Genomic DNA, 27,152 nt, shown 5'->3' on the forward strand with positions numbered 1-27,152 from the left:
GAAAAATGAGACTGTAAATAAATACTAGCTAGCTAGCATTAATAAAGTAATTACCAAGCGGCAACCTCCCGCTCTCTCTATTGAAACCAACACGCAAGTGACTTAAACTGCAATTCATCGACTGGCCGCTAGAGACTGGCTGCAAAAGGCTGTTAAAATGCCCAACTTTACAACAGAAAAAAGTATGTTTACAGCCTGGTACAAAAAGTGGTTTTGGTCTATATAGCTAGTTTTGCCCTGCATGTCAACTGTGAGGGGGGTGAATTGTTTTACTCCGTTTAAGTTATATTAAGCCTTAAAGTTCTGCATAATTAAGGGCATGGCCACTTGAGTTGCCGCTGCTGTGGATAATAAAAACTGGTATTTTTAAAATTATTTTTTACATCCATTTTGTCAGTTTTATCGTTCTCCGAAGAATGAGACTGTAAACGAATACTAACTAGCTAGCATTAATGACGTAATTAAGTCATCCACAGTGATAAGTAACCTAATTAGCTGGTGATGTAGATGTACTTATTGAGGTAATAAAATTATCATGTCCATTGTAATGTTTGAAGCAGATGTCATAACAAATGTCAGTAGACCAGGAAGACTTTAAAACTAGTGGTTCATTCATAAATTTGTACGACTTTCACGCTGTAAAAAAAAAAAAAATAGAAGACAGAAGCGCAGTTCTACATAAAGTAGCCTATATAGCAGAACATTTATAAATAATAATAATACTTTTGAAACCTCAACCACTGGGTATACTGGGTTACTATATGTTGGATCAATTGTGGTACAAAAATGTAGAAATGTAGTTATATTTTAACGTTTAGCGACAACTCAGTTTGGTTGGTTTAAATGGTTCCTGCCAGCAACTGTTTAAAATTTTAACGGTCAACAGACCGAAGCTGCACCTCATTAAGAAAGGTAAGTTATATCGTTTTGTGATGTGTATTCAAAATAAAAGTCAAGTATTAGTTAATCTTGAAATAGATAATACAAACAGAAATTTTTAAAAATCAGTTTTACTTCCATTTCATCAGTTTTATCGTTATATATCGAATACTAGCTATCATTAATAAAGTAATTAAATCATTCAGTGACAGCGATAAGTAACCGTTACATTTTCGCAATATTTATTCTTATGTTTTCTTAATTAATAATGTGTGTTTGTTTATTTATATTGTAATATATATGGTGGCAGTGTAATAACCATATGATATTAAACTGATATAAGTAGATAAACTGTTATTTTTGGTTTGTTGAGAGACTCCGGCAGTGATGCGGTTAAATGCTGAGTGCGCAGAGCATCAGAGCATCTCTCTCTCTCTCTCTCTCTCTCTCTCTCTCTCTCTCTCTCTCTCTCTCTCTCTCTCTCTCTCTCTCGTGATGAAGGCGGCTCGTGCCTCCACACCGCATGTGTGATCGTATATAGATGGATCATCTCACCCACTTCACTGGAAACACTGCAGCGCGTTTATTCCCGCACAAATCGACGACAGGACGGACAGATCTATCCGTGTTTCTTTCATCCTATCTCTCTCTGTTTCCGAGTCCGTCTCTGTGGATCAGTGTAGCGGATCGCGGCTGCTCAGTAAGATGCTGCAGGTAAGCGCTATTCATTTATCTCCTCATTAACCCTGCAGATGATGCTCATGTGTCTGCCACTGTGTTATCGTGAATGTCTGATGTCAAAAGTGTGTATGTGTATAATCTATGTCAGAAGTGTTTCTGTGATGCTGAATACAGGAGATGGAGGCCTACTAGAGCATTTACACACAGTCTCGAGGCTATTTCTGGTCTGGTGCTGTTGTGTGGGAGATGGTCATGTTGGATATGGTACTCTGGAGAATCAGAAGTGTTCCTGGTGTTACATTATTGGTCATATTAGTGCATTAGTTCTAGACATTTATTAGCTTTAGTGTATTTGTTTTAGATATCCATTACCAAAGTAAAAGTCAAGCCCATCTGTCTTCTTTAAAGGACCACAAACCGGTCTTAAGTAGCACTGGTATATTTCTAGCAATAGCCAAATATACATTGTATGGGTCAAAATTATTGATTTTTCTTTTTGGCCAAGTTAAGATCATGTTCCATGAAGATATTTTGTAAACTTCCTTCCGTAAATATATTAAAACTTAATTTTTGATTAGTAATATGCATTGCTAACAACTTCATTTGGACAACTTCAAAGTGATATTTAGATTTTTTTGCACTCTCAGATTCCAGATTTTCAAATAGTTGTATTTTGGCCAAATATTGTCCAATGATGCATAAATCTTATGACTGGTTTTGTGGTTCAGGGTCACAAATATCATTGTAAAGAGCCAAAGAACATCACAAAGGTTCTTGTATGGCCTCATAAAAACTCGTTTAACACTTACTTTGAGATCCATGATGATTATCGTCGAAAAGTACACTCTTAAAAATAAGGGTGCTTCACAATGCCATACAAGAACCTTTTTGTCTAAATGGATCCATAAAGAACCTTAAACATCTGAAGAACCTTTCCTTTTCACAAAAGGTTCTTTGGCAAATAAGGTTCTTTAGATTATAAAAAGGAAAGAAAGAAATGGTTCTTTAAAGAACCTTTGACTGAATGGTTCTTTGTGGAACCAAAAATGGTTCTTCTATGGCATCGCTTAAAGAACCTTGATTCATCAACAAGTAGTTTAAATTAATTAAAACAAATAAGTTTTATTAACTCAAAAACTAAGAAAAGTCACAGTAACTCAAAATATCTAAGTTAGTAGAACTTTTTTTTTTTTTAAAGTTAAGTTTACACTACTTAATCTATTTAATTACTTTGAACGTTTGGGTTTACAGAATGGTTCTGCAATGGCTTTATCAGGACTTTAAAATATTCTATGATATTATTTCAACTTATTTCAAATGTTTCTACTATGACATTTTTATGTTCTTTACATCATGGAATTTATAATTTAATCTTTAAATGTAGCGCACAGAATATTAGAACACACAACTGTGTCAAAAGAACGTTCAAACAATAATAATGTTAACTTGACTTAAAAATGGTAATGTTTTATAACCGGAACTCAAAAGATTCAATGACATAACAGAAACTTGAAAAAGTTCTGCTATGACATTTTAGGACTCATTCTTTGATGTCTTGGAATTCAAAAAATGGTTTAATTACATCATTACAACTTCTACTATGACCTTTTTTAGAACTTTAAATGTTTCCAAAGTTTTTAGAAAAAACAAGTCAAAATTAAGTGCATTTTTGCCTAATTCAAGCAAAATAATCTGCCAATTAGGTAAGAAAAATAATCTTGTTTTTTATTTGAAATAAGATTTTTCTGCTTACCCCATGGCTGATTATTTTGCTTGTTCTAAGCAAAAACTTAATTTTTACTTCTTTTTTCTGAAAACAAGAAAATAATTTTTACTTGTCTAGAAATTCCTTCTTGATTTAAGAATTTTTAGATATTTTGGCTGGAATCAAGACAAACAAATCTAAGCAAGAAAGGCATTTTTTTTTTTTTTTTGCAGTGAATAAATGTGAACATGCATTAATTCATCTCACTCACAAAAACATTTTTCGATTAGAATTCAGTATTCCTCAAAATGAATAAAACCAGTGAAGTTCAACTCAATTAAATGTTAAATAATACAAATGTCCTTTATGTATTTAATCCCATTTTATTAACCAATGTCTTTTCTGCTAAACTTCAGTGATCCAATTCATCCATACTAATAAGCAAAAATGACTCAAGACAATCTAATATTTGTTTTCCTGTTTTATTGTTATATTGCTGCGGTCTACTATACAGACATAAATTTACTTTTCTCTAAGCCTGAGGCTTTTGGTGTGAAAAAGCTTTTACATTAGCCAAAAATAGAACTTTTATATTAAAAACAAGCAAGCCCTGTCCAGATGAAAAACTCATGCAAAAGTAACGTAACACATTACTTTCAATAAAAAAGTAACTAGTTACTTTTTTGGGGAGTAACTCAATATTGTAATGCATTACTTTTAAAAGTAACTTTCCCCAACACTGAATGTTTCTGGAACATTATGGACCTCAAAAAAATGTTTAATGACATAAGAACTTAAAAATGTTTAAAAAACTTGTTCTGTGGCATTATGGAACTCAAAAAACTCTATGGTATACAAATTTAAAGTAGTTCTGTACACTCTTCAAAATGAAGGTGCCTTAAAAGGTGCCAGCGATGCCATCGAAGAACCATTTTTGGTTCCACAAAGAACCATTCAGTCAAAGGTTTGTTAAAGAACCATCTCTTTCTTACCTTTTTATAATCTGAAGAACCTTCTTTCACCACAAAGAAGGTTCTTCATGGAACCATTTAGACAAAAAAAAAAAAAAGTTCTTCTAATCTATGGCATCGTGAAGCACCTTTATTTTTAAGAGTATAGAATCATTGGAAATGTGAGGTTTTCTTATTGTCTCATAGCTTTAAAATATTCTCTGATGTCACAGGAGAACGTTTTGAAGTTCACGTCCCATCAGAGCTTCTTCTGTGGCATCAGGCCGCACAACTATTTTTGTCTGTTTAATATTTAGCACTGTGAGCGAGATGAATCTGTGATCACCGCAGGAACACGGAGAGGAATAATTCAATAAGGAAAGCATAAAAGGCGACCGACAGAATTAAACGTCTCGGTGGGGATCTGCTAGATGAAAGTGTGTCGTGTTGCGGAGCAGATGTCTCCGCTGAGATCACACTCATCAGTGACTCGTCCCGGACTCACACACATGTGTCTGTTGTTTTCTTCTCGTGTCTACAGCAGATGAACCAGGTCTGCCTTTCCCGAAAGCATCGTAAGTAGATCAGCACCTCCAGTGCTCTCTACGATCAACTTTAGGCAGCTCAGGTCATTTGTGCTCCAAAAAGGTTTAATTTTGATTGTGAGAATGTTAAAATGGGAATTTAAACTTCTAAACTAAGTAATAAGTAGCAGGTTATGTTAAGCAGGGATGCACTGAATGTTCAGCAACCGAAATTATTCAGTCGAAAAAAGCATCTTTCGGTGCATAAAAAGCATATTTTGGCCATTTCATTTACGCAAAGGTGAAAACTGTAGTAAAATGCATAGGGGAAAAACACAAAAAACTTCGGCCCAGTGTTTAATTTTCTTTAGCTTCGGCTTCAGCCAACAGTTTTCATTTCGGTGCATTTCAGTTGTTGTGTTTCTTCTTCACACCGAAGCTCATCTTCATTACTCCTGATGAGAGTGATCTACTTTTGTCGCGTTTGGTCTAGTTTTGAGAAAGTAATAATGAAAGTGCTGATGTTAGCGGATCCTGGTTCAAGAGCAGCAGGTTTTGGGACAGATGCAGAACCGAAACTCTTTGGAAATGCGTTGAAGGATCTAGACTAGGTTAAAAGACTTGTAGGTCTTTGACAGGAGCAGATGAACCCTGAGGAACGGCGTGAGCTCTTCACAGAGAGCAGTTCTGCTTTAGAGAGGCTCTATGAAGGACGTGTGGGATTAGGTTTTGCCGCACACACAGAAATGCAAAGTCAGAGAGCGCAGCCGTGTGAAGGGCAGAGATGTTCAGTCAGATCAGCTGACGCTGCACTAAAACATTATTGGGATTTTAATGATAAATGACTGTGGAATGCTAAAGTTCTCCTATTATTAATGGGAAGTTATCTTGCTATATCTGGTGAAAAATAGCAATTCAATGGGAAATTGTATTGAATCAGTTAAACAGTAAAATACTATTAAATATGGAATATGCGATTTTGACGTTTTGTCAGAATAGTAAGATATAGACTCACAGTTGCAAGTTACAATGTCAAAACGGTGACATAAACTCACAATTCAGACTTTTTCTCTGTGAGATATAAACTTGCACTTCTGACTTTTTTCCTTAGAAGTGTGTGAGATAAAGTCGCAATTCTGACTTATTCTCAGAATTGTAAGATATGAACTTTCAATTGCAAGTTACAAAGACAGAACTATGATGTATAAACTCACAATTCTGACTTTTTTCCTCAGAATTGAGATAAAGTTGCAATTCTGACTTTTTTCTCAAAATTGTGAGATATGAATTTGTAACTCTGACTTTCTTTTCTTATAATTGTGATATAAACTTGCAATTCTGACTTTTTTCTCTGATTGTGTCATATAAACGATCAATTCTCACTTTCTTTTCTTAGAGTTGTGATGTAACTCGCAATTGTAAGTCAGAATTGCGAGACAAACTCAATTCTGAGAACATATCTTTTTCCCCCTCAAAGTTGTACTTTATAACTCGCAGGTGCGAGTGTATTTTTCACAAAAAGTGAGAATTGTGAGTAAAAAAGTCAGAATTGTGAGTTTATATCACACAATTCTGAGACAAAAGTGTAAACTGAGAGATAAAAAGTCACCAAAAAGTTACCTTTTTATTTTCATTTTTATTTTTTTATTCAGTGTCTGAAACAGGCTTCTGTAATTAAATATACAGCACTTGGAAATGAAAGAATAAATAATCTTATAACTTACAGTGAAAAAAAAAAATGATTGTTTTTATTATTGAAATAACAATACTTCACCTTGGTTTTTAGTTATATACATTAGGATTTTAGTGTCACGTACATTTTATTTTAGTGTCGCGATCGTGTTTTGTGTTTGTTTATCACACTGTGCATATTAGACTTAGATCTAGGGAAGTAACGTATCACAAGTAATGTGTGATATGTAATCAGATTACTTTTCAAGTAACTAGTAAAGTAACACATTACTAAATTCACAAAATATCTATTTTTTTTCTTTTTCGAAAAAACTAATGCTTATTACTTTATTACAGAAAACGTAATGGATTACTTCTTTTATAAAGAGTAACTAAGTAACGAAATACTGTAATCCATTACTTTTAAAAGTAACTGATTAATGTTCGCTTCAGTTTGTGAAAGAAATCCTCTTTGATTCATCCTGTGGTTTTCTCATTGAGTTTTTAAGGTGTGTTTTGGTGTTTTATAAAGATACAAAACTTTTCTTTTTTTTTACTGTAAACCTACGCTTAATCTGTGAAACTTAATTTTTGCTACTGTAAAGTTCTGGCAACCACAGCACTGCAAAAAATGCTTTTCTTACTCAGATTTTTTTGTCTTGTTTCCAGCCAAAATATCAAAAAAAAAAAAAAAATCTTAAATCAAGAAGGGTTTTCTAGACGAGTAAACACTGTCTAGTTTTGAGAAAAGAAAAGTCAAAGTTAAGTGAGTTTTTACTTAGAACAAGCGAAATAATCTGCCAGTGGGGTAAGAAGAATAATCTTATCGATTAATCGAATCGATAGTCAGTGTCTCCCAATAATAACAGAGTTTGTGCACCAAGCTTTGTTAACATAAATGCACAGTCCTCCGCCTCTGGTCTTACCGAAGTCATCCCATATAAGGGTTGTTCACATGTCGCGCCTAAAAACTTGTGGAAAACGCTAGGTGCGCCGCTTTCTCCTTCTTTCTAAAGCACTCCGCAGCTTGCGCTCTGGTGGCGTCTGCCGTTGCTAAACAACCATGACCTGCGCTCTCCCTGAAGACGCGGAAGTTTCAGCAAAGGATAAATGGATTTCCAAAACTAAAAATCGCTTGCAGTAACTCTGCTACTAAAAACTGTTATCCCTGTAACAGCTATGATCGGCTGTTTCTCCATCTTGGCTAAGCTTTTAATGTTTTTCGTGAAAGGAAGAAGCTGATTCGTTGGTTCTTGTCACATGACCCGCAGTGCGCTCGGCATACTGAAAAGTTGACATGTTTTTATCTGGATACGGCGCGGACGAGCCTGGAAAAAACGAGTGCATCGCGTTGTAGACACCGCGCATCTACATTTGAAATAACGAACTTTAGCGCGCAAAAGATGCTACATGTGAACGGCCCCTAATGGAATAATCTCCCGATCAAACTCCGCTTCCCGAAAGTTATAAACTGCCTCCGGAACCCAGTTAAAGGAACACTCCACTTTTTTTGGAAATAGGCTCATTCTCCAACTCCCCCCGAGTTAATAAGTTGATTTTTACCGTTTTGAAATCCATTCAGCCATTCTCCTGTTCTGGCGATATCACTTTTAGCATAGCTTAGCATAGATCATTGAATCCTATGAGACCAGTAGCATCGCGTTCAAAAATGACCAACGAGTTTCCATATTTGTTGTATTTAAAACTTGACTCTTCTGTAGTTATATCGTGTACTAAGACCGGTGGAAATGCAAAGCTGCGAGTTTCTAGGCTGATAAGATTAGGAACTACACTTCCATTCAGGCGTAATAGTCAAGGAAGTTTGCTGCCGTAATATGGCCGAAGCAGGAGCAGTATTATCAGAAATGAGTTCCCAGCTAGTTTAGCATTTGCACATGTGCTGCGTGGTATTACTGCTCCTGCTTCAGTCATATTACGGCAGCAAACTTCCTCGACTATTACGCCGGAATGGGAGTGTAGTTCCTAATCTTATCGGCCTAGAAAATTGAAGCTTTGCATTTCCACCGGTCTTAGTACACGATATAACTACAGAAGAGTCAAGTTTTAAATAGGACAAACTAAAAAAACTATCGAAACTCGTTGGTCATTTTTGAACGCGATGCTATTGGTCTAATAGGATTCAATGATCTATGCTAAGCTATGATAAAAGTGATATCGCTATAGTTATTTAAATATAAATAAAATATGAAACATCTAAGTAAATCATTCTATTTAGCTTTTTTACTTATTTGCCATTTTAAAATTCTTTGAAGCCAAAATGTTATAGAATTATATAATATTTTATATTATGGTGCTTCTTAAGTGTCAGAAGGAAGTCCTAAAAAATACTTAAATGAATATCGGACACAATAAATTTATTAAAAGTGACAGTAAAGACAGTATAATTTTGACTTTGAGTATTTTTTACTGAAAACATGAAAAAAAAGTTACCTTCTTGATTTAAGAATCTTTACATATTTTGGCTGGAAAGAAACAAGACAAAAAATGTAAGTACTAAAAGCAATTTCTTTGCAGTGAGCTGCCAGTTTTGGATTAACAATGACATTTATTTATGTATTTTTTTTTTTTTTTTTTTTTGTAAATTGTGTCCCAGTCGTATAAACATTTAGTAATCTCATCTGTTTGATAGCTTCTCGTGAATGAAATAGTGAGATGTTTCCCAGCTCTCCTGTTGATGTGAGTGTGATTATCTCCTCCAGATGCAGCTCTATTAACCCTATCAGACTCCAGTGTTTTCTGAATGAAACTGAGGCGCGTGAGTCAGAGCGCGAGGGTTGAAGCGTGCCGCTGTGATTCAGAGCTGATCTGTGGGCCGATGGCTAACAGCGTGAGTGGCGTTTGTGATTCACGCCTGAGTCAAACACACGCTTATTCATTTGGCATTTCAGATGGATTAATCGTCATGAATCGAACCCATTACCTTGATGTTGCGAGCACATATAAATGTCTGAAGGATGTTTGAGTGCTCGGGTAAATTCAGGATCTGTTATGCAGTCTGATGGACAGATAACACACAGCTCTCCTCGTCGACCCATTTCCTCTGGCCGTGGTTTTATTTTATTTTTCTCGGTAAGTGCTGGCTGGAGAGCCGAGCTGAATTATTGATGATGCTGAAAATGGTGATCGCTCTCCTCTCACTGCACATGAACAGGGTGGGGACATTTTTAATTAGAACTGCATCTGTTTATGTGTTCAAAAACCTGTTAACCCTTTACGGACCACAACAACTACAGCAACTGATGTTTATAAATGACTTTTGACCTCTTCAGTGTCATTCATACATGACTATAAAAGGAAACATGTTTTTGTAAAACTGAATATTTAAAAGCTAAATGTGTAAATGCATAAATATTTATTTGTGTTCATTGTTAATTGAGAAATTGTATTTTATTAATTCACCAACAATAAAAAAAAGATTTTAGCATGAACACTTATTTTAGTTTTTTTATGTAGCGTTATAGTAGTTATTAATATTTTGAAGTCACATTTATTTAACTTTTTTAATATAAATAAATAATTTTATTTGCTATTGTCATTTTTCTGTTATGTTACTTAAATATAAATGAAAAATGAAACATCTAAGTAATTCTATTTAGCAATATATATATAAAAATAATAATAATAATAATATTATTATTATTATTATTATTATAGTAATACTATTAATAAATGCATAAATATTTATTTTCTGTTGTTCGTTGTTAAATGAGAAATCACATTTTATTAATTCACCGATAAAAAAAGTATTTAAAAAAGTAAAAAAAAAAAAAACGTATTTTAGTTTCATTTATATAGTATTATAGTAGTTATTAATATTTTGAAGTCATATTTATTTTTATTTTTTTTATACTTTAGGATTGTAGTGATTTTATCTATTATTGTCATTTTTCAATTTCAATATTATGTCATATTTTTCAATTTCAGTATTATTTAAAAAAAAATGTATATATATATTTTTTTTTATATAAAATATAAAAAAATTAATTAAATATAAATAAAAAAATTATATAATATAATATAGTATATATGTTTATATATATATATGTGTGTGTGTGTGTCTGTGTACATATATATGTGTGTATTTTTTTGGATTTATTTATTTGTATTTTCTTTATAAAATATATTTTTTTATTAGAATTTTCAATTTTAGTTTAAGTTTTTCATCTAATATATTTTATTTTATTTCAGGTTTATTTCACTTAATTTTATTGTTAAATAATGTTATATATCCATACCCATTTAGCCATAATTTTTAAAGTATTTTGAAGCCAAAATATTGAGTTATATAATATTTTATATTATGGTACTTCTTAAATGTCAAAAAGTCCTAAAAAATACTTTAATTAATCAAGGACACAATTAATTGATAAAAGGTGACAGTAAAGACATTATGATTTGACAAAAGATGGATAATAACCAGAAATGTTTCTTGAGCAGTAAATCAGCAAATAAAAATGATTTCTGAAAGATCATGTGACACTGAAGACTGCAGTAATGATGCTGAAAATTCAGCTTTGATCACAGATATAAATTACATTTTAACACACATTCACATAGAAAAAGTCTATTTAGAATTGTAATAATATTTCACATTTTTACACATTTTACCATATTTTTAATCAAATAAATGCAGCCTTGGTGAGCAGAAAAGACGTCTTTCAAAACATGAAAAAAAAAATCTTACTCGTGTATATCTACTAGTGTTTGTTGCCTTGGTAACTAAATCATTCTATCGCATTACAGAAAATTAAACTAAGATTGCATAAAACTCTATGTGAGTCTGTGTGAGCGTCTAAATCTGAGAAGCTTGTAATAATAGTTATCTCTCTCTCTGCGTGTGTGTGTGTGTGTGTGTGTGTGTTACTCTCAGCTGTGGCTGGTGTTAGTGTGAGCGTCCGTCTCAGCCAGAGATCCGCCCCCTCGCTCACACTCTCTCCGTCGCCATGACGACCTCGGCCCTGCGGCGGCAGGTGAAGAACATCGTGCACAACTACTCGGATGCGGAGATCAAGGTGCGCGAGGCCACCTCCAACGACCCCTGGGGCCCGTCCAGCTCGCTCATGTCCGAGATCGCGGAGCTCACCTTCAGCGTGGTGGCCTTCAGCGAGGTCATGGCCATGGTCTGGAAACGCCTCAACGATCACGGCAAGAACTGGAGACACGTCTACAAGGTGTCCGCATCCGTCTACAGTAGCGCCCATGACTTAACAAGATGTTACATAAAACTGAGAAAAATCAACAGATTTCAAATTAAGTTCAGTGAATGATTTCTAGTTATATTTTAGGCTTACAGTTTTAAATTATATTAGTCTAGGAATTATTGTAGCATCATTTAAAAGTGTTATTTTTTTATTTCTAGTTTAAGTAATGATTTCTAGTAACTTTTAAAAAGTGTTATTTCTTCCACATTTCTTGAACTTTTTGTGTTTATAATTTTTTTCTGTACATTTTTTGGTTGGTTTTGTAATTTCAAGTGATTAGTTTTTTTTTTTTTTTGTATTAAAATTGGTGGTTACAGTTTAGTTTACTTTTTGTCTAATTGGAGATTTCAAGTTATTTCTACCCTAATCTAAAAATGTCTCATTTTCATTCAAGTTTACTAGAAATGTACTAGAAAGTTAATAATATAAAAAGAATTCTAGACTCAGAAATTAATTATCAAAATTAATATCATATTTTAGTGTATTTCTAGTCTAATTGGTCATTTGTAGCATATTTTTTACGGTGTTATTTTTAGAATTTTAAAAAGTCTTTTTCTCTTTCTAATCATTTCTAGTCATTTCTAGTCTAATAATGATAATAATATTTTGTGGTTTATTTTTGGTCATTTTTGTGATTTCAAGTGATTTCTTAGCCTAATTTAAAAATATTTTACTTTTAGTTTATTACTTAGTTTATTTCTAGTGAACTTAGAAATAACAGTGTAATTGTCTAGCCTGTGTGTATTTTCTAGTTTACTTTGTCTAATTAAAGATTTAAATGTATTTCTAATCTAATTAAAAAATGTAAAAAACCAGAAAAAAAAAATAGAAATAAATTAATAATAGTAATTTCAAAGTGATATATATATATATATATATATATATATATATATATATATAGTAAAAAGTAAAAAAAAAAATCTGTATCTGTAATCTAGTTAGCCAAACAAATGGAAAAGGCATGCAAATTTATGTACATTCAGCTCTTAAATTGGATTCCTGAAATGTAATTATTTTAATTAAAATAATCTTGGTTAACTTGTGGAAACTTCTAGTTTCCATGAATTACAGCAGATGTACCAGAGGAAATATAGCTATTGAATATTTTTCTGGACAGTATTGTTCGAATAGTTAAGAGCCACTGATCTAATAGTTCATAATAATCTAATATTCATTAATAACCAATAATCATTCTAGCGCAGTGATCTGTTTTTATCTGTGTGCTCAGGCTCTGACGCTGCTGGACTATCTGGCAAAGACGGGTTCGGAGCGTGTGGCCCAGCAGTGCCGCGAGAACGCCTTCACCATCCAGACGCTGCGCGACTTCCAGTACGTGGACCGGGACGGCCGCGACCAAGGCGTGAACGTGCGCGAGAAAGCCAAGCAGCTGGTGGCGCTGCTGCGGGACGAGGAGCGACTGCGACAGGAGAGAGCACAGGCGCTCAAGACCAAAGAGAGGATGGCCGGCGGCGGCGGCAGCGTGAGCGGCGTTCCTCCAGCGTATCCCAGCAGACGCAGCAGTCAGCCCAGCATGGCCGCGCTCTACGGAGAAGACTTCAACCACTCCAGAGGATCGCCGTCGTCCTTCAACTGTGAGACACGCGCACTTTCAGTTTTCATTCATTTTAGGGATGTACTGATGTCGGAATCAGCCAATAATGGCTTTAAAGGAGTAGTTCACTTCCAGAACAAATATCTGCAGATAATGGCTGCCTTAAAATTTAAAAATTAAAAAGTCAAATCAACTCAAACATCTAAATTGTCACTTAGTGTAATTTAACATTTCAAGTTGGCTCAACTTTTTGAGTTGACTGAACATAATTTTAAGATTTTAAGTTTAACAAACCATTTTTTTTGTTAAGTCAACTCAAATATCTAAGTTGTCTCTTAGTACAACTTAACATTTCAAGTTGACTAAACTTATTTGAGCTGGCTGAACTTAAAATTTTAAAGGGCAGCAGGGTAACAAATTATTTTTTGTTTTTAAAACAAACTTGAAATGTGTTATCCTGCTGCCTTCAAATTTTAGGTTCTGTCAACTCAAATATGTTTAGTCAACTTGAAATGTTAAGTTGTACTAAGAGACAACTTAGATATTTGAGTTGACTTAACAAAACATTTGGTTTGTTAAACTTAAAAGCTGGATGAGTTACCTGGCTGTTTTAAGATTTTAAGTTGAATCAACTCAAATATCTAAGTTGTCACTTAGTACACCTTAACATTTTAAGTTGACTAAACTTTTTTGAGTTGACTGAACTTAAAATGATAAGGTAGCCAGGTAACAAATTATTTTAAGTTGATTCAACAAATAGTTTTTACACTGCAAAAAATGCTTTTCTTACTTAGATTTTTGTCTTGTTTCCATCCTAAGTATCTAAAAAATTCTTAAATCAACAAGGATTTACTTGACAAGTAAAAATTATTGTCTTTCAGAAAACAAAAAGTCAAAATTAAATCGTAAAGACAAGTCAAGTCAAGTCAAAATTAAGTGCGTTTTTGCTTGAAACAAGCAAAATAATCTGCCAATGGGGTAAGAAAAATAATCTTGTTTTCTGTGTGAAATAAGATGTTTCTGCTTACCCCAATGGCAGATTATTTAACTTGTTTCAAGCAAAAACGCACTTAATTTTGACTTGACTTGTTTTTACGAAGAAAGAAAGACATGAACTCCATAGGTGGCGCTGTAGGCCTACGTCTAATAAAATGTGTTTCTGATTAAATAAATCAGTAATTTATGTCATAAAATCATGAGTATGTAGCTATAGCTTACATGAATAAAAGAAAATGACGAACTTAACACTTGTAAATTAAATAATTTTATATATACTGATTTATTCGTTAGAGTGCAATATGCTATATTTCATAAACAAATTATAAGCTCAAAAAGATTTCGCTTTAGATCATCTACAAATGTTCAATCTTACAATAAAATATTATGGTTATAACTTCATCTTTCTGAGAAAAAAAAAAAAATCAGCAATTTATATATATGACCCTGGACTTCAAAACCAGTCATAAGGGTAATTTTGTTGAAATTGAGATCACCTGAAAGCTGATAAATAAGCTTTCTATTGATGTTGGGTTTGTTAGGATTGGACTACATTTAGCTGAGATACAACTGTTTAAAAAATCTGGAATCTGAGAGTCAAACTAAATCAAAATTTGAGAAAATCGCCTTTAAAGTTGTCCAAATTAAGTTCTTAGCAATGCATATTACTAATCAAAAATTAAGTTTATATATATTAATGATAGAAAATTTACAAAGTATCTTCCTGGAACATGATCTTTACTTAACATCCTAATGAATTTTGTCATAAAAGAAAAATGGATAATTTTGAGCCATGCAATGCATTTTTGGCTATTTCTAAAAATACACCCGTGCTACTTAAGATTGCTTTTGTGCTCCAGGGTCACTTGAGAGACTTGCTGTAATTTCCAAACAAAAGGAAATATATTGGTATTGGCATCAGCTATCGGCCAAAATGAGTTCAAAAATATCGTGCATCCCTAATTCATTTATGAGGCACAGTTCAAACAACACAATGTATTCTAATGCAATATTCAAACTAAATTATAGCGATAATACTGAATGATGAATGATACTTGAGCTTGAAAACAAAACTGAACATATTTGTTGGAAATACATTTGTATAGTTGCTGTAAACTGATGCTGTAATTATCTAATCTCGTAGCTGATAATAAAGAGACGACATTAGTGCTTTTCTCTGCTCTGATGAGTCTGAGCGCAGCTGCTGCTGTCATGTGTTCATGTGTTTGTAGTCTAATGAGGCCGTGACACAAACACACACATGATGACAGTATAATAAAATCTGAACTGAGATAATGATAATTATGATGATGATGGATTCTGACAGTATTAGAGCTCCTCAGAGACACGTCAATCAAATACATCACACACTAAATGAAGATGAATGATCCTCATCTGTCTGTCTGTCTGTCCGTCAGCGTCCTCCTCGTCTCCCAGAGCGTCTGATCTGGAACAAACTCGACCGCAGACCAGCGGAGAAGAAGAGCTACAGCTGCAGCTCGCGCTGGCCATGAGCAGAGAGGTACATGATGTTTCATATTCATTATGAAATTATTGTAATAATCTATTATTTATATATTTTAACAATTTATTACATTTAGATTTTATTTTTTATTTTTAAAACATTATTTTGGCCATTTTTAGTTTCTCAAAATATTTTTATATATTCACCATTATTTATTTATTTTTTGATTGTGTAATGTTTATATTTTAATTGTTATAATTTAACAACATTTTTTATTTTTTAATTATTAAATCATATAGTTTATAATTATTTTATTTTTCCTTTTATATTTATTTTACAAATTTGTACAATTATTTTAAATATATAAAAAAAATTACAGGTTTACAATTTGTTTCATTTATATTTTATATTTATAAAAAAATAAGTTTCAAAATATTTTAATATATTTTTCATTATTTTTTCTGATTATGTAATATTTATATTTTATTGTTATAATTTACCACATTTTTTTTATTTAAGTTTTTTAATCATTTTTAGGTTTTCTAAAAAAATGTTTATTATAATTATATATTTATTTAACATTATTTATATTTATGTTTTTCCAATTATGTCAATAATTTGTATTATTTTTAAATAATTTAAGTAATTAATCTTTGGCTAATTTTTAAACCATTTTTAGGTGTCTTTTATATATATATCATATTGCAACCATTTTACGCCCTTTTTAGGTTTCTTAAATAATTATGTATATTTTGCATTTACATATTAAATCATATAGTTTACAATTATCTTATTTTTCATTTTATATTTATTTTACAAATTTTATTTTTATTTTAAGACGTTTACAATTTATTACATTTATATTTTGTTTTTATTAAAAAAAACATTTTAAGTTTCTTATAATATTTTCATATATTTTTCATCATTTTTTTCTGTAAGTTATCACTTTTTTTATTTAAAGCTATCTTTAAACCATTTTTAAGTTTTTTACGAAATTGTCATGTATTTTACATTTATTATAATTATAATTATATATTTATATATTATTATTTTTATTTATATTTTGTTATCTTACCAATTATGACATTTGACATTTTATTTAATTAAATTAAATTAGATTTTATTTAATATTTAATTTACTTTATTTGGTTAGTTTTTTTTTAACCATTTGGCATCTTATATATTTTCTTTTTTTTTGTTATTATATATTTATCTATCCATCCATTGTTGAAACTTATTTATATATAAACACACACATGCATGAATATATATATATATATATATATATATATATATTTATTTATATACATACAAATATATATATTTACAACTATATATATTTGCAAATATATATATATTTAAATGTTAATGTAAAAAAAGTCTATATATAAAATATATTTATATATAATATGAAGTATATGAATATAAATATTTACATGTAAATATGCAAATATTTTCTAAATATATACTGCATGTGTGTGCATTTATATACATATACATGATAAACATGCACAGTACACACACATGTATTATATAAACAAAAATGTATTTGGCTCTTGGGTGCGATTAATCGTGATTAGATTAATAAATTGTAGTTGTAATGTTCAGTAATAATCCTGACACACTCTCTCTCTTCTTTACAGCTGATGGTTTCCTAAATAACCTGTAAATGATCCTGCAGATTTCTGTGGTGTTTGAGTGTCTTTTCGTTCCCAGCATGCAGCAGCAGGAGCGTTTCCATCTCTGAATGTGAATCTGTGTGTGTGAGCAGCTCCGTAAGCACAGAGGAGGAAACGTGAGGAGAAAGACGAGTTTTCCTGTTGACCTTTCCTGCTGTTTCAGGAATATTTGCATTCCCACAGGACGCAGCGGAAGAGCAGAAACCACACACACCGCTCGAAATAACCGTCATTAACCCAAATCCAGCGCAGACACGCCCCTCCACAACGACCAATCACTGCCTGCCATTCCATCTGTCAATCAGCTGTTGTCATGGAGATGCAGCAGGATCTCTGCACAGGTATCTGAGGAACCGCGGCGTGTTTTTAGGGTTCTCAACCGGGACGCCTCAACATACTATTAATAATGATTACTAATATATTAAAATAGTCAAACTCTAAATTAAAGTAAAATAAAATCAAGATGTAAACTTAAATGTATTAAAGATTATAATACTATATATCATATTGTTAAATAAAATATTATATTATATACATAAATAATATAATATAATATAATACATTATATTGTTAAAAAACAATAAAAATATTATTTTCCACTAAATGTAATAAAATAAATATTTTCCTCATCAATAGCTGTTTGTTTAATTATTGTTAATAAATTAAAATTGTTAAAATGCTAAAAAAAGATGTAAACTTAAATGTATTTTATAAAAAAAACATTAAATATAATATTATTTAAACACGTATAAAAAATATTATCCACCAAATATAATAAAATTAATATTATAATGTATATATATATATATATATATATTAGTCAAACTCTAAATTAAAATGCTAAAAACCCCAAAATCAAGATGTAAACTTAAATGTATTTTATAAAATAAAAATATTATTTATCACATTATATTGTAATATAATATATTATATTATTTTTGTATATTATTTTCCACCACATAAAATAAAATAAATATTTTTCCTCTTCAAAAATATTATTTTCCACCAAATAAAATAAAATAAATATTTTTCCTGTTAAATTTCCTCTTCAACCAATCAGATTTGAGAACCAGATTGAACTGTTGTATAATATAATGTAATATAATATATTATTTAGAAAATATATAAAAATATATTATTTTCCACCCACAATAACTGTTTTTATCTGAAAATGGCTTGAAATTAAGTATTACGTATTTAAATATTTATATAGTTATTATGTAATTTTTAAAAAATATATTTAAAATCAAATAAAAACTCTAAATCAAAATTTAAAATTTAAAAAATTTAAAAAACACAATTAAGATGTAAGCTGAAAATTTATAGCATATTATAATATAAAAAAATAACTTTGATAACTGATATTTTTATTTGTAGAACAAAGTTTATAAAACTTCTTAAGTCACACAAATGAATCGTGGTTAATTAATTTAATATAATACACAATATATCAATACTAAATAAATAAATACATAAAAAGTCTGAAAACAAACCTATAACAGCAAATAAACTGGACATTATGGGTCCTTTCAGTCAAGAAGCTTGAGAACCACTGGATGAAGTATTAACAAGACCGTCTTTACCTTTGAAATGTCTTTATATTTTTATTTTCTACTTTCTTTGCTTTTTCTATCTGGAACTAACCAATTTTCCTTCTTCTCTAATGATGTTCCTGAGCTGTATTTCTCCTGCGGTGTTGTCTGTGGACGTCCTGTGAATGTGACGGCGCTCATTAACCTCCTGCTCTTTTAATCCTAATTAATCCTTCCACTAATGAATAGCAGCAGCTCTACCTTCTCGCACTGAGCTTGTTTTGTCTCCTGAAGGAGCAGCAAGGCCGTCAAGGGGACGAGGTTCACCCGCAGACGGTTCTGGAGAACGGCAAGAGAGAGCGAGACTCGCGGCCGTCAGAGGTGAGACACACACTGAACACCTGCAGCATCCGCTGAGCTTCTGACCCGCTGACCTTCTCTCTCCTCCCACAGTCAGCCATAATCGATCTGGTGGATATATTCAGCCCCACGCCTGACGCGCCGGCGAACGACGACCCCTGGGACGCCCCGTCCTCCTGCCCCCTCAACTCTGACCCCTGGGAGACTCTCGGTCAGTCGTTCAGTTTTAATAAGAGTTGACACTTCTTTAGTTTCATTAAAGTGTAAAAAATTATTTATCAATATTTTTTTTGTATTAAACATTAATGTTTAACGTTTAACGTTGACAAAACGAAACAAAATTAATTTAGTTTTAAGGGTTTATAGACATATGCATTGAAAAGTTAGACGAGAGTGAGAAAGCATCATGACTTCTTTAGGGTACGTTAAATAAAAATTGTTCATAAAAAAAAAAGTTAACCCTTTATATCTACACTACCAGTCAAAAGTTTTTGAACAGTGAGATTTGTACTGTTTTTTTTTTTTTTTTGAAAGAAGTCTCTCACCAAGCCTGCATTTATTTGATCTAAAGTACAGCAAAAATGCTAAAATTTTGAAATATTTTTACTATTTGAATTAACTGTTTTCTATTTGAATATATTTTAAAATGTAATTTATTTCTGTGATGCAAAGCTGAATTTTGATTTGTAATTTTGTTTAGCGTTATTCGTTATTCTGCAATAAATGCTGTCAATATTTTTATTTTATTTATTCTTTCAACATTGAAACAACAACTGATTTTATTTCAACCACATTTCAAGGTAGAACGTAACAATATCCCAAAAAAAATAAAATAATAATAACAATTGGGGGGGGGGGGGGGGTATTTTAGCTATTTTAATAATAATATGTGACCATGGACTACAAAACCAGTCATATATGTCAATTTTTTTTTCAAAAGTGAGATTCATACATCTTCTGAAGCTGAACAAATAAGCTTTTAATTGGTGTATAATTTGTTAGGATATGGCAATATTTGGAACAAAATCACCTTATATCTCGTTTGATCTGGTTGTTTGTTTCAGCTGTAGTGAAGTCTAATAACCCAGTGGCTGATAGTCCCTGGACGACCCGCCCTTCCTCGAGTAGCCCCTCCCACCAGTGGGGAACCCACCAATCACCTCCTGACCCCTGGGACGCCCCGCCTTCGAACTCCACCTCTATTGTGGATGAAAAAGCCTGGAGGAGCCCAGCACGACTAGGTACACTACAACAACAAAAAACAAAAAAAAAACAAAGTTAGACCAGTTTTTGATTTGCAATTGTGATTTATTGTATAATCTCACAATTTTCACTTTTTCTCAGAAATACAGGTTTATATCTTATTATTTTAGAGTATAAACTTACAATTGCAAGACTTATGAGGTACAGTTTTTACTTTAAATATGTAAATGCGTGAGGTTCTTTGCTCTTTATTCCAGTATCGAGTCTGAAGGACCCATTTACTATTCCAGAGGAGGAGGAGTTTAGAGTGGAGAAGGAGGGGTCAGGATTAGTGTGAAAGGTCTAAAGAGCTGATTTAAATCTTAAAGAATGGGAAACAGAGACTTGAACTGGATTACAGTGATTTAGTTTTAGTGTGAACAGACTGAAGAGCTGATTTAAATCTTAAAGAATGGGAAATGGAATCAGTGTAAACAGACTGAAGAGCTGTTTTAAAGTCTAAAGAATGAGAAACAGAGACTGAAACTGAATTACAGTGATTCGGTTTCAGTGTAAAAGGACTGTAATGGGCTGATTTAAAGCCTAAAGAATGGGAAACGGAGACTGAAACTGAATTATGGTGATTCAGTTTCAGTGTGAACAGGCTGAAGAACTGATTTATAGCCTAAAAAATGTGAAACAGAGACTGAAACTGGATTGTGGTGATTCGGTTTCAGTGTGAACAGGCTGAAGAACTGATTTATAGCCTAAAAAATGTGAAACAGAGACTGAAACTGGATTGTGGTGATTCGGTTTCAGTGTGAACAGGCTGAAGAACTGATTTATAGCCTAAAAAATGTGAAACAGAGACTGAAACTGGATTGTGGTGATTCAGTTTCAGTGTCAACAGACTGAAGAGCTGTTTTAAAGCCTAAAGAATGTGAAACAGAGACTAAAACGGGATTACGCTGATTCAGTTTCAGTGTGAACAGACTGAAGAGCTGATTTAAAGTCTAAAGAATGGGAAACGGAGACTCTATAATCTTACAATTCTAACTTTTTCTCAGAAATGCAGGTTTATATCTTGCAGTTATTATTAGTATAAACTTGCAATTGCAAGACTTATGAGATAGAAAGGCACAATTTTTACTTTAAATATGCAAATGTGTGAGGTTCTTTGCTCTTTATTCCAGTATCGAGTCTAAAGGACCCGTTTACTATTCCAGAGGAGGAGGAGGAGCTTAGAGTGGAGGAGGAGGAGGAGTCTATAGTTGAGAAGGCGGGGCCAAGCCGAGTGTTCAGCCCTCGCTGTGAGAGTCCTGAAGGTCCTAATCACACCAAACCAGATAGTCTCCAGACTCGTTTTCCTCTCTGAGTCGAGCTGAAGGTCATTCTAATCTTCAATTTCAGATGCTGATCAGTTTGGTGAGTTGGTGGTGGGTGTTCAAGTGAACGGACGGGGAAATGACAGTCCAGAGACCTTTGACCTCTCTCGTCTCGGGCCTCCTCTGGACACGGTGACCCCCAGACAGTGTCGGACCCCCGAAGCGTTCCTCGGGCCCACCGCTGCTTCCCTCGTCAACCTGGACACGCTGATTCCCAGCAACCCGCCGGTCAAGAGCAAAAACCCCTTCCTGTCAGGTAGGAAAACATTCCTATCATTTGCACTTATACAGGCATATTATTTGAGAAAATTAATAGTTCTCTTGAATGCTTTTAAAGCTTTTTGAGTGCTTCAGTGCATTTGAATAATTACATAATTACATTTTCAATGCAAAATACTTTACTTTTGAGCATTTTATTTGTCCATCTACAACATTATATTGCATTTGATTCATTTGTTTTTTTTTAAATAATCAAAAATAAAAACGAAAGCCATCTTTTCAGTAAAATGCAAAATAAAGTTGTTTTATAAAGTTGCTTTTACTGATAAAATCTCTTCTTTTGAAAATGAAAAAAATTAGTGCACAGCTGTTTTTTTTCTTTTAAGCATAAATCTCACAACATGTAATTTATTTGGTTATTCTAGTAATAATATTTCTTTTTTATTATTTAAATTTTTGCTTATAAGTGGGAAAATATAAATTAACTTTATTATTCTTTAAATATATACTTTGAAAAGTCAATTTTTAATGCAATTTTCCTTCTCAGCTACATGAAGTTTGGGGTTCAGTAAAATTATTTTTAAAGAAATAAATACTTTGATCAATTAATCGAAAGTTACAGTAAAGACATTTCTAATGTTACAACAAAATTTCTGTTTCAAATAAATACTGTTCTTTTGAACTTTTTATTAATCAAAGAAGTCTGAAAAATAAAATGTATGACGGTTTCCACAAAAACATTGGGCAGCACAACTGTTTAATTTTGATAATCAGAAATATTTCTTGAGCAGCAAATCAGCATATTAGACTGATTTTTGAAGGATCATGTGACACTGAAGACTGGGGCATTGATGCTGAAAATTCTGTTAAATTACGTTCTAACAGATATTCACATAGAAAACAGCTTTTTAAAATTGTAATAATATTTCACAATTTTAGTAATTTAACAGTATTTTTAATCAAATAAGTGCAGTCTTGGTGAGCAGAAGACACTATAATGATATTTTGCATTGTGTGTCTCATGCAGGTCTGAGCACACCGTCTCCCACAAACCCCTTCCACTGTGAGCAGCCCAGACTGACTCTGAATCAGATGCGTCCTCACTCCACATCACCGCTGCCGGCTCACGCTCTGTCCTACAGCGCCTCTCTCCCTCTGCCCGTCCAACAGCAGAAGCTGCAGACTCTCCCCTCGTCCTTCACGCAGCCGCCCCACGGCCTGCTGGACATGCCCAGCAACCTCCCACAGCCGCTGCTGCCCCTCACGCCCTCCGCCCGACAAACACAACACCACGGCCAAAGCCACAACCCCTTCCTCTGAGGAACTGCAGTTGCGTGTTCAGTAACTGAAACCGGATTACAGGGATTTGGTTTCAGTGTGAATGGACCGAAGAGCTGATTTAAAGCCTAAAGAATTGGAAATGGAAACTGGAACCAGACTACAGCGATTCGATTTCAGTGTAAAAGGACTAATGGGCTGATTTAAAGCCTAAAGAATGGGAAACGGAGGCTGGAACTGGATAACAGTGATTCAGTTTCAGTGTGAACAGACTGAGAAGCTGATTTAAAGCCTAAAGAATGGAAAACGGAGACTGAAACTGGATTACAGTGATTCAGTTTCAGTGTGAACAGTCTAAAGAATGGATTTAAAGCCTAAAGAATGGGAAACAGAAACTGGATTATGGTGATTCAGTTTCAGTGTGAACAGACTAAAAAGTTGTTTCAAAGCCTAAACAATGGGAAACAGAGACTGAAACCAGATTACAGTGATTTGGTTTCAGTGTGAATGGACTAAAGAGCTGAGTTTTCTGAGAAGAGTCATTTTTTAGCAAAAGTACTTTTCCAGTAAGACAATGCGCATTTAATTCTGGCTGACTTTATTAACTTACATGCATTTGTCTGTATTCTGCGTGATAATAGCTCAGCCTGGATTATCACATTTATATCGAGCTTAAAGTCAACATGAAATCAAAACTGACTAGCTTATAGTGCATTTATTGTGTCACTGGTGCAAAACTATTGGTCTCTGACTCAAAAATGATGTTCCAATTGGCTAACATAACCTAAATCAGGGGTTTTAATTTTTTTTAGAAGCCACGGACCCCAAAAATATGATTATACTTATGCGAGAGAACCCCGTTATAAAATCTAAAATACACATATATATTTTTTCATGTTTAAAGACCCAATTCATACTGTGAAAAATTAATATTAAGAATATGTTATTGTGATTCTTTTTAGTACTTTAAATAGGTTTGTTTATATATTTATTTATATATATATATTAATTTATTTATTGTAATCAAATGTATTTGTTTATTCTTATTTCTACAGTATTTACACTGTTTTTGTGTAAACATTTCCAAAACTCTCTTACAGGCCCCTGGGAGAAAAAAAAACTTAACTCATAGCCAAATAGTTACCTGGGCCTTTGTAAGACCACTAATGTAGGTGGTTTTTCGCAAACATAGTAACTTAATGCTGGTTAATATAATGCAAATGACAGCAATAATAGCCATTCTGGAATGCAACATCCACTTTTTACCATTTATTCAACTCCCGATGGATAAAATCCCAACTTAATATCCAGAATTACTTCACATGTTATCGTCGTTTCATGTTGACTTTGACAGTGGCTCGGCGCTTCGCTCTTTTGCTGCAAGGAACAGCATGCTGCTAATGAACTTACAGAGGGGTTAAATGTCTATATTTCAGTCAAAACACCCTACGCTGTCTAAACGGAGGTACATTTCAGGAACACAACAGAACTAATGAATCACCGTCCTCCCCTCGATCCTCGAGCATCTCCCTCCTCGTTTCCTTTCTGTTGCCTTCAATCGATGGATCTCGCGCGATGCGATCCGGCACTGATTGTAACCGAGCTTCTCCACGTGCCTGTCTCACCGACAGTCCCACAATGCACTGGGGCTGGCGCCTCTTTTCCTGTTCGGACCTCAGGAGCGCCACTCACAGGAACCTGCATAGCCAGTTAAAACTCACTGACGCCGTATGTCTCAGAGGACAAGGACAGACGGACGTGTTTTATATTCACTACGGACGATGCTGAATTATCCGATGCTGTTATTTCCTCCACTCAGAAATGATTTGAAGAAACAAGTACCAGCTTTACTGTTATTCACAGCTAATGAGTATGCCATCCAGTTTGTGCTAGTTCAGGAGAACCAGGTTAATCGTTTAATCTACTATGAGTTAAATGGTGTATATCAAAGACACTAATAAATTAATGTTATTCACTTTTAATGCTAATTTTCCTTTTCTTTCCATCAGCTCTAGCAGGTGTGCCAGGAGGTTGTGCATTCTCAATCATTTGTATCATAAATACAGAGAAACATTACAGTAATGGACAATTAAATTAAAGATACGAACAATTGATATTTAGATATTTATCACTGGCTTAAAGGGATAGTTCACCCAAAAAGGAAAATTTGACGTTTATTTTCTTACCTGCACCGGTTTTAGTTAAAAATCTTTGTTTGTGTTCTGCTGAAGAAACAAAGTCACCTACATCTTGGATGCCCCTGGGGTAAGCAGATAAACATCAAATTTTCATTTTTGGGTGAACTATCCCTTTAACACTAGACAAATGAGAAAAAAAATGGAATTATTCATTCAAATGAAAAATTTTGTGGGAACTGCATAGAATATTTGTGCTTCGGATGTAAAATATTTGAACTTGTGCAGTTAGACTGTAGTCGATCACCAGACTGGATGTAATTCTAATAAAAACAATTAGGTAAGAATTATTTACAGCATGCTGCTAATGAACTTCCAGAGGGGTTTCCAGAGGGGTTTTAAATTTGTTTCCACTAACATGTCCTTCTTTAAACACTATCAATGCATCTGAAATCGAACTTGTCTCTACTATATAGTATGTTGGATGACATACTACTTCTGACGATTCGGACACCATGCCATGAGGCCACAGGAGAGGATTTATGAATGGCATGAAGAGGCAGTGTGTATGTACATTTGAATATTGTTCATACTACTCATATTCATAAAGAACATACTTATTTTCTTCTTTCTCTCTTGGCTTGCTCCCTTCAGTCAGGGGTTGCCGCAGCGGAGTGATCCACATACTTATTTTAATGGTTGGAAAGTCAAATTTTCACAATTTGATTTCGGGCACTGTATTAGCGAAGAATAGGTGACCCATACTCGAAATAGGTTCTCTTTATTTAACCCATTAAAAAGCACACACACACACAGCAGTGAGAACTGAACAAACACACACTGTGAACACACACCGGAGCAGTGGGCAGCCATTGCCTTGCTCAAAGGCACCTCAGTCATGGTATTGAGGGTGGAAAGAGCACTCTTCGTTCAAAATACCCATCGAACCGGTGAACTTCGGGGTACAAGCCCGACTCTCTAACCCATTAGGCCATGACTGCCCCTCCTGATAACAAGTAGAGAGAAAAGATAACTGATAACAAGTAGATGGAGAAAAGAAGTGGTCCAAGCACTGAGCCCTGAGGAACCTCATTTGCAAGAAGGTGGAGACACCTTAAAGGACCTACCTGAGAGGTACCTGGAGTGCGCTCATGTTCATGAGGGTGGACAGGAGGAGCTTGTGGTTAACTGTGTCAAAATATCAAGCAAGATTAAGCACGTAGAAGCAGCTATTGCCAGTCTCAGGCTTCAGTATCCCAGAGCAGGGCAGATTCAGCTGAGTGACCGCTTTTGAAGCCAGATTGGTTGTTTTCCAGGAGGTTGGTCTGCTCAAGAAACAGATTTGGTTAAACACAACTCGCTCAAGTGTCTTTGCGAGACACGTTCTCACTCCCAACTTGTCAAATTTGACCCCTAGTGTCATTTTTGTAACACACAGGGTACCTTTAGCGTCACTTTTTGATGTGCAGGGTCCTCTGTTGTTTTCAGTTATTTGCATGCATAAAATTTGAAATATTTTTCATCGGAGTACCTAACCCCACCTCTACCCACTTCCCAACAGTTACCCACTTCTGAACAATATAAGACACATAATAGACAAATATAAATGCAGTCACAGGTATTTATTGCAAAAACTGACGATTAACAGACAGTATAAAAGCATTACAAATAAGTCCTGTTACATTCGAAGTCTTCTGAAGCCATAGAGTTGTAAACTGTAACCTCTAACTTACATTT

General features: G+C 33.5%; 1 protein-coding gene across 1 annotated transcript; it reads left to right on the forward strand.

Moving 5' to 3' along the window:
- The first annotated feature begins 1,385 nt into the window (after positions 1-1,385).
- Positions 1,386-25,255, forward strand: epn3b (epsin 3b). Its single transcript, XM_073842907.1, has 10 exons — positions 1,386-1,593; positions 11,302-11,602; positions 12,861-13,224; positions 15,599-15,702; positions 19,151-19,237; positions 19,310-19,427; positions 20,281-20,457; positions 21,592-21,723; positions 21,809-22,039; positions 23,030-25,255. Exons 2-10 carry the CDS (start codon positions 11,375-11,377, stop codon positions 23,320-23,322), a joined length of 1,734 nt encoding a protein of 577 aa, XP_073699008.1. The 5' UTR covers positions 1,386-1,593; positions 11,302-11,374; the 3' UTR covers positions 23,323-25,255.
- Positions 25,256-27,152: the final 1,897 nt, after the last annotated feature.

The sequence above is a fragment of the Garra rufa genome, chromosome 6, assembly GCF_049309525.1.
Source record: "Garra rufa chromosome 6, GarRuf1.0, whole genome shotgun sequence".
Taxonomy (NCBI): Eukaryota; Metazoa; Chordata; class Actinopteri; order Cypriniformes; family Cyprinidae; genus Garra; species Garra rufa.

Excerpts from the sequence above, each read along its gene's own strand:
- epn3b (XM_073842907.1), top strand. The coding sequence starts at position 11,375 with ATGACGACCTCGGCCCTGCGGCGGCAGGTGAAGAACATCGTGCACAAC. Across the intron at positions 19,428-20,280 it reads TGACCCCTGGGAGACTCTCG|CTGTAGTGAAGTCTAATAAC; the intron begins GTCAGTCGTTCA and ends TGTTTGTTTCAG. Across the intron at positions 20,458-21,591 it reads GAGGAGCCCAGCACGACTAG|TATCGAGTCTAAAGGACCCG; the intron begins GTACACTACAAC and ends TCTTTATTCCAG.